The sequence below is a fragment of the Perkinsus marinus genome (assembly GCF_000006405.1).
Source record: "Perkinsus marinus ATCC 50983 genomic scaffold scf_1104296963318, whole genome shotgun sequence".
Lineage (NCBI taxonomy): Eukaryota > Perkinsozoa > Perkinsida > Perkinsidae > Perkinsus > Perkinsus marinus.
The window spans coordinates 1-8,709 of NW_003205107.1; the positions used below are offsets into that span (position 1 = coordinate 1).

The 8,709-nt window shown below is 40.2% G+C and overlaps 2 protein-coding genes across 2 annotated transcripts in view; both read right to left on the reverse strand.

Annotated features, from left to right (window-relative positions):
- Window positions 1-508: 508 nt before the first annotated feature.
- Window positions 509-3,240, reverse strand: Pmar_PMAR001776 (hypothetical protein; the record flags this gene model as incomplete). The annotated part of the gene is made up of 8 exons (XM_002771171.1): window positions 509-666; window positions 724-867; window positions 1,212-1,406; window positions 1,449-1,526; window positions 2,279-2,375; window positions 2,482-2,557; window positions 3,120-3,171; window positions 3,219-3,240. Coding segments are annotated over 8 exons (822 nt in total), but the record flags the coding sequence as incomplete, so codon positions are not given.
- Window positions 3,241-3,271: 31 nt separating this feature from the next.
- The window catches only part of Pmar_PMAR001777 (carbon catabolite repressor protein, putative), a gene marked incomplete at its 3' end in the record, with an annotated part of 7,091 nt that continues 1,653 nt past the window's right edge, over window positions 3,272-8,709 (reverse strand). Inside the window, exons 3-15 of the mRNA XM_002771172.1 lie at window positions 8,310-8,449; window positions 7,731-7,860; window positions 6,881-6,958; window positions 6,748-6,834; window positions 6,612-6,709; window positions 6,044-6,119; window positions 5,918-5,993; window positions 5,432-5,519; window positions 5,235-5,371; window positions 3,854-3,901; window positions 3,660-3,793; window positions 3,476-3,599; window positions 3,272-3,429 (exon numbers count right to left, since the gene is read on the reverse strand). Of these exons, the coding sequence (XP_002771218.1) occupies window positions 3,272-3,429; window positions 3,476-3,599; window positions 3,660-3,793; window positions 3,854-3,901; window positions 5,235-5,371; window positions 5,432-5,519; window positions 5,918-5,993; window positions 6,044-6,119; window positions 6,612-6,709; window positions 6,748-6,834; window positions 6,881-6,958; window positions 7,731-7,860; window positions 8,310-8,449 (1,374 nt within the window). The remainder of the gene's footprint in view (window positions 3,430-3,475; window positions 3,600-3,659; window positions 3,794-3,853; window positions 3,902-5,234; window positions 5,372-5,431; window positions 5,520-5,917; window positions 5,994-6,043; window positions 6,120-6,611; window positions 6,710-6,747; window positions 6,835-6,880; window positions 6,959-7,730; window positions 7,861-8,309; window positions 8,450-8,709) is intronic.

The following is an 8,709-nucleotide window of genomic DNA, read 5'->3' on the forward strand; positions in this document are numbered from 1 at the left end:
GAGAGTAACCTGAAGAAACTGTGAATGACCGCGGGTTCAATCCCTGGTAGGGGCTTTTTCCACTCATTAACAATCACAGCGCACAACATGAAATAAAAGAATTTTTATATTTTCGAAGAATACACAATCTGCACTCTCCCTAATGTTTCCCGAGAGCTCAACTGGTGTAGTCGTGGAGAAATATTTTCGACGAACCAGCGCACAGGAAGCGATGACAGCATAAGCGTCGCTTCGCATCAAAATTCAACACTTCTTGTTTTGAGTCTCAGTGTTAAACATCACTTGATTGGCGTCAAATACTAAATTCTCCTCACGAAAAAATATAAGCTACTTCAACTGATTAATACGAAATATGACAAAAAAATTGCAAAAAATGCTGAAATTTCAGAAAAATTCCAAAAATTGACCAAAAATGCTAAAATTTCAGAAAAATTCCACAAATTGCGAGAAAATTTTGCGAAAAATGCAGGAATCGTTTTTTACTAGTCCTGAAAAATTACCCTCTCACCTGTAATGCTGTAGCTAACAAACCCAATCCCCGATCGCCGGTAGTATAAAACTCATCGAACCGCTGCATAGGAAGGTTCGCCGCAACTTGGAGGAGTTCAAGCCGATCGAGCTGCGTTATTCGCAATAAAAAGTAAATCAGCGATTCCAATTGCATATCTGAAAATCACAAAAAAACTAAAATTTCCCCAAAGAATTTCCTCCCCGTTTTATTACCTCCCTGCTGAGCTCTCTCCGATACCACCTCCGCGATGTGTTTAATCAGTTGCTCTGCTCGTCCGTTAATTTTCGATTTTTTACTCGTCACACGATTGCTCATCCCTTGAAGAATTTTCACCAAGGAGTCTGTAGGCAAACAACCTACCAAAAAACAATCACAATATGCAATCAATTCCAAAATGATAATTCACCTACTACTTAGTTATCATTTCATATGCAGCCAACCACCTTAAAGCGATACATATATACGAAAAAAAAATAACTACTTCTACCTAGGAAAACATAACCTACAAAAACTACCTATCGTGTTTGTCATCAGAAAATCACCCATTCCTCCACTAGGAAAAACTAACAGCTCTACCACGGCAAAAAATGGTCAATTCGAAAACTATACACGGCAGAAAATGATACTAAATGCGTCTCTAAGTATCCATCACCCCACCACACAACAACAACAAACTGGTAAAAAACACATTCACACTTACTCAACATATCCTCCCGAAGCCCCCTTGAGTGCAGCTGCTCTACAAAGTCTACAATCTTGCCGCCTTTATCCTTCGTTCTCCCACACAGCAGCTCAATCTCTCGTACCATGCTTTGACCATTTCCATTTAATTTCCCAAACCCGTTTAATACTGTCTTTTCAACCAGCTTCCTACTACCACTATCACCATTGCAATCTGACAAACGCCTCCTCGCGTAACAAGGTGAGCGGTTCCTACCCGTTATTGCTATCGAAGACGCTGTCGTTGACTCAGCTGGGATCTCGCTCAAACTGCGGGATGCAATTTTCGTCAATCCTGAAACACTTTCATTGGAGTTTCACCACCCTAGTGATATGAATAACACTAGTGAAAAATATACTTCACGACTACTTCATATCACCGCGATTATCGGCCTTGGGTAAAACTCCACTGATTGACTAGAAAATGAATAAAAGAGTAAAACGCGTGATCCCTCGTGAACTAACGCGTATCGATGCGAGTCCAACTCAGCTGTAGGTGTTGCGCTTTAAATTCTCACACACACAGTGGGAATCATAAAATGGCTGACTTCGTACGACCACGTACTTACTTTTCATAACATAATAATAAAAACAGTATAAACTTCATATTGGTGGTTTTATACTATAAAGCCACTTATTATATATTCAACTATCACTACCACTACAGGGAAATATGCATATTGTCAACTACATGTGTCGGTCATAAACAGGAATTAATTTACCTTTGAGAAATAACATCCCCCAAGGTTCAACAACAATATAAAAAATATTCCTAGTGCGCTGATGGCATTTACATGGGAGAATGATTTTAGAAAGTCGTCCTAGCCATCCGTGGAAAATTCAAAATGAGCTCCCCCCGAGAACATTAGAGGTTCCTGGATGATTCGCTCATTACAATACGAAAATTCTGAGGAAATACTTGTTGATTTTCTTATCCCTACTTATATAACTACTGAGAGAGCTCCCAAACTCGGCTGAAGAGACTGCACCTATACCCCAACACAGACACATTCCAAGTGGTCACCACATCCTCCCAAGGACTACTACCCTCATGCCCTCGTCGAGCCCTTTTCACTATAACTGCTGCTGTTTTCATCAGCCCACTGCGCCGCATAAACGACGATTCATAAGGAATACAGACAAACTGGATAAACCACAAGATTCAAAACCGCGTATATTTTGCTACTATAATTCAGCATTACCAACGATGATGATGATAACGAGCCAGGTTCAATCCCCACCCTCGTCACCTGCAGACACACTATATCTCCTTCTAACGCTGCTATCTGCTCTATAACCAAATGCCTCCGCACCCACAAGGTACGCCTGCATTTTCGCACGTTTTTAATAAAATCGATAATAGCATCATTCTAACATACGTGTTGGCATTTTCTGCTGCAGTGAAGTCCACAGAGTCGAATGATATAAGTCTAGAAGCATTGAAAATTCATACACCTAATTTTCCCCCCATGGTATGCACCCGTTAACCCAACTCCAATATAGCGTTGAAGAATTTAATACCAGGTGAGAGACACCTAGTTTGTATGAAGGGGATATACCAAGGATGCTAAGTGAGTTGTTGGATATCTAACTCTCCAATGGATTGAGCAATGTTAATGGATCACACATTTGCAACGTGCGGGAATAGAACTCACGACCATCCGATAGACAGCACGCGATCATCCCCTACTACACTATTTCAACCCACAAACATTGACCGAAGAAATATATGTACGATGAAAATAATACAATGATACGGTACGCAGCGCTAGCAGAAACATATCAACTGCTTCGAAGAGCCAATACGCCAGAGACATTCTGCTTATTCTTTGGATCCGTCACTGCGCCACAAAATTCTACTATGGGAGACGGGCTCCAACCATGACACCTCATAGCGGCCGTTATATTATACATCACACATTTGGCGAAAATTTGGCGGCCTGAAAAACAAACAAATCTGCACGCATGCACATATACAACTACTTACCACATAAAGTCACATCCTCCATTTTCAGAGGAGTTCCGTGAGTTCTGGTATTACTACGTGTATGCAAACACACCAACAGTTAGTATATGATCACTAGGTTGTGTTGGGCTCGGCAGCGCCGTTTCAGCACTCAGCTCCTCATAACTGTATGTGTTAGACACTGCCAGGCCTCGAAGAGAATTTTGAGTAAAGCATATATAATCCAGCGTACCTAAAAATGTCACGTGCCGGGATCGAACCGGGGACCTTTCGATTACCCTGAAACTTCTGCGTGTAATTCGTATAAGTAGCTTCACTATTAACTACAGCCGGATATATCGAACGCAATGGCAATGAGTGGTGCATCTGGTTTACCGGTGGAAGTATACCATAAGGGTCATCCTGGAAAAATAATAAAAACAAAAAAATAGAAATAAAAAATATAATTTTTCTATGGCCTACCGGTATTGAGGAGGGGCTCAGCCGACCAGTCGTGAGGAGTTCATAAACCGCCGATTCCGGTGTTGAATTAAAATCACCACACACGATGACCGGTAGCACTCCATTTTGGCTGTTACTCCAGCCCTGTACAACTTCTAAAGAGGAATCCAAAGGTCCCCGGTTCGAATCCCTCCGACGCCATTTTTAATACTCACCCAGCATGCACATAGCCTGCCACAATTTAACATCCCCGGCGTCAACATCTGCAGTAATATGCGTATTAACAATTCCCAGAGGTCTGCCCCCACACCTGACCAAAGATTCATTTCGTGCCCGCGTGACATGATACAAAACAGGCCCAAAACTTACCGCGAATCTTCCAACAAGCACGCTAAGGCAACATTCCCTTTACTCAATCTATTCCGTTGCTTCGTATTTCGCGCGCCCTGATATCTTGCGCTGTCCTTAGCATGGGCGTCAAATTCAATGGTGAATGAATCCACGACAGAAAATCTACTTTTTCTATACAAAATTGCGCATCCTTCTTCACAGTATCTGCATACACACTCTCATGCGAAAGGTCCCCGGTTCAAATCCCGGCAAGGCTACTTATCCGTGAATATTCTCCTAGTTTTAGGAGCATATAAATACCCAAACCCCAAACCCTCCAGTGCTGGTAACAAAGATGTATACAAATGATCCGACTGGACTTCCTGAAAAAAAAGAACGCGAAAAATACGAAGAATCCCACCTTAATTTTTTTGGCAAAAAAATCCCGAAAATTTCGGAAAATTTTCTGGAAAAATTTCCACGAGGTAATTTTCAAAGTGAAAAAAAACTATAAACCGTATTTCAGCCAGGTTCAAACATTATAATATTTTCTCCTGTATACACATGGAAATTGCTACTATAATTCAACATTATCAACGATGATGATAACGAGCCAGGTTCAATCCCCACCGCCGTCACCTGCAGACACACTATATCTCCTTCTAACGCTGCTATCTGCTTTATAATCAAATGCCTCCTATAATTCCAACTCAATGCCCATGGGGGACAATACGGGTACTGTTGTGGCGTACAATATATATCTAAAACTCCAATACCTCTACAATCCACCTTGACAAACAGGTTAGCATGTCAGCCTATGCATCCAAAGGTACCCGGTTCGATTCAACCACAACATATCTTCAACTCAATATCAGAGTAGGAATATATATTCGCTTTCCTTACCCGAGCTCAGGAGTTTGGAAATTTACACACGAATTCGCCGAAAAATACTCAAAACCTCAAATACTCAAATTTTCCTCACAATTTCCATATAGTCACCAACCCATCTAGTTGACCATGTACATACTTCCCGACACTACTATTTTACAGTTTTTTCACTACATTATGAAAATTCCTATGGAAGCGTTCAGAAACCAAAAATAAATTCCCGAAATTTCCTCACAATTTTCGTATTTTCCAAAACTACAACTCATACCGCACAAATATTCCAATCCAACAACTAAAAATTCACCCACAGATTCGTGTAAAATTTCCAAAAACCCACCAGAAATTTCCCAAAATTTTCCCCACACTGCTTCAACTCACCCGCAAGGATATTCCAATTCAACAGCTTTATCGCCTGACCCGTGGCTATGTGATCCAACGCCCCATAAACCGACAGCATTTCTCGAAGTGGTGGAGAATAAGTCATCGGGTCAAAGCACGGCATGGTCATTAGATACCTAAACACACACCTGAATGCAAAAAGCGCACGCCCGATTAATCGATTGTATGCAACATACACAGATCCGCTGCCAGTTTGTGAGATCGATGTCAATGGTTGGAGAGTACCACCCGCGATAACCGGCCCTGAGTCCGTGGAGGCGTTATCTGACAAGGAATGTCGAACGTTTTAACCCGAGTAAAAACAACGCCATCAACGAGTACACCAGTACAGGAAATTCAGCTCATACAATTTTCCATGAATCTTACGAAATTGAAAATGTTGACAAGGTGTAATCATCGTCATTATTTTATCGCATATATCAGGTTTACTCCCAGGGTGATTTTGAAAACATCCACAAAACTGAGAAAATCCCACCAAAAAATGGAAAAAATCAAATTATCAATGGAATTTCACGACCCTAGTGATATGAAAAAAACCACTACCACTACTACAGACCGCGAATATCGCGTTTTTCACCACCGAATTTTACGTAAAACGGGTAGTCGTGAAACTCCAATAATAATCATCGACAAAACTGATAAATTCCCAGTCCTACTATTACCACTCCTCCGAGACCTCCCCGTCCCCTCCCGATCAGCCATACATGCATCCTCTGATTCGCTGCTATCGTCATCTACCTATAGAAAATCACCTCCGAAATGACATAACACTGCAACACTATTTGTACTCTATCATCCGCTACCCTACACATGCGAGTAGCTGAGGAGGAGGAGTGGTATGGTATCGGCTCAGTGCTGTATACTCTGAAAATACAAATTCAAAAACGAGTGGTCGTGAAATTAATATATAAATTTTACGCTAAAAAGAACAGTGAAACTCTCACACTATGAAAAATCAAATCAGCTATGTGGCGCAAAAAAACAGAAAAAAAATCTCAAAAATTTACGAAAATTTAGTGTAAATTTCGGGAAAAAGTTGAAACCAACTCTCACACTGTAAAAATTCAGATCAGCTATGTGGCGCAAAAAAAACAAAAAAATCTCAAAAATTTACGAAAATTTATTATAAATTTCGGGAAAAAAAGAAAAAAACCAAATCACAAAAAATGAACAATAATAAAGTTTCACCCAGGGAAAAACATATTTTACTTCACGTTTTTCATGCCACGTGAAAAACAGTTAAAACTCCATTAAAATTCATCGAAATCGGAGGAAAAAATCATTAAATGTTCATAAATTCCACTAAAATTCCACTACATTTTCCCAAAAAGTCAACTGCGCTTCCTCAGCCCTTACTTCACACAGAGCACCCGATCGGTATCTTCGGGTGTCGGCGTATACGTCCGCGTATTTGCTACAGCAGTCCAACATGATCCTGCTAATGCAGGTGCTTCCTGAGAACAAAATTTTCCGAAAAAAATTTTTTCCTTACATTAACAGGCGATTGGTCACGACCACTTCCTGGTGCTGCTAAGTCCGGTCCTAACGTTGCCGTAGTGCTGTGCTCCGCTGCCTCGTCCTGAGAGACAATTTGCACGCATGCACAAGATAGCATAAATTCTCACCTCCTCAATGGTAGCCCAGGGACAGTACATACAATCATCTTCCTTATCACTAGCTGGGCAGGGGAGACAATGCTCATCCTGAAAATATGATAAAACCTATCAGTGTCGGAGTAGTAATATATCTTCGCTGTTCCTCACCTATTGAGCTCAAAAGTTTATATACAAAAACCAATAAGAATTTCTCCTCACAATTTTCATGTAGCCAACACATGCTGCTGTTGTACGATATTACTGCTAGCTCTAAAGGGCTTCACGCAAAATATGAACAACAAAAATCGTATGTATACATACCTTCATTGTAAGAGGAAAATAATCTAAAATTGCGTCACCATCACCAACACAGCAGTTTCACGACTACCCGTTTTAAGTGGCGTCGTAAAACTCGGCGGTGAAAAACTAGGCGATATTTGCGGTGATATACAGTAGTTGTGAAATATGTGTTTACTAGTGTTTTTCATCGTATCACTAGGGGTAAACTCCAATATTCATCTCGAAATGTATCACTTCGAATGAGCGTGACAACACGTAAGCAGAATTATTGCTGATACTACTACAACTAGAATACCATCCTTTCGTTATGTCGCTGAAATTTCACTCTTTCCACACGAAAAAAAACACTAGTAAAAATATCGCCTTTTTCACATTGAGTATTACGCCACTTCACGTTCACTTCGCGTAAAACTCCAATACAAATTTTTTTCATCACCAACCCGAAATATCAAAATATAATCATTACAACTACGATAATATGGCTAGCACATTTTATCACTTACTAAACAGCCACTCACCAAATCAAAAATCACCGAAAAATCTCCAAAAAATCCGAAATTTCACAAAAAGCCCTTCTTACCGCCAAAAACCTATATCCTTGTTTTAAGCACTCCGGAGAACAGTAAAATCTAAAAGTCCTAGCGACGTCTCGAATGGTGCCGGGTCTATGAGGGTGATACACGCAGTTGTGAATCGACGGTCCGCGATACCTAAATCACACACACAGAAAAATTAACAAAAAAACGATATGAAAATTCACAAAAAAACGATATGAAAATTCACGAAAAAACGATATGAAAATTCACAAAAAAACGATATGAAAATTCACAAAAAATTTTCACAAACTGCATTTTGCTATACTTTACTTAAACTCAGCCGAAAAACACAAAATTTTTCCCCAAAAAAATTTTTTCAAAACCACACAAGGATCGACAGTTACCATCACAGATTCAAATCGTGAAAAGGCTTATAAAAGTGTATAAGGAAAATATGCATACGGCCGACTACGCTGATAGTACAACGATGAAGTTTCACTCGTTTTACGCGAAGTGGCGTAATACTCCGTGAAAAACCCGATATTCGCAGTAGTCGTGAAACATCATATCACTAGGGTGGTGAAACTCCATTGATAATTTCTGAATTTTTTCGATCGTATCACCATTGCCAAGAAACTCTCTTATCATTCTCCCCGGCCTCCCAGGTCTTCGCAGCACTCAGCGCCGTACTAGCAACAGCAGCCTGCTCGACTGCGCCACACCCTACAGATGTTCGTCGTTGATTGAGAGCCTCCAAGGGAACCTGATGGGAAATGAAATAACGAAGTTCATATTATAACAAGTGTATAGGAAAAATTTATGTTTGCTTTCCTCAGCTGAGTTGAAGCTTTTTCAGATTGATTATAAAAGTTTATATACGAATTCGGGAAGAAGTGTTCAGAATTTTCCTAAATTTTCTCAGAATTTTTAATATTATCACCAACACATGTGGTTGACCATGTGCATATTTTCCCATTCCTAATCAGTGTTGGAGTAGGAATATATATTTGCTTTCCTCACCTC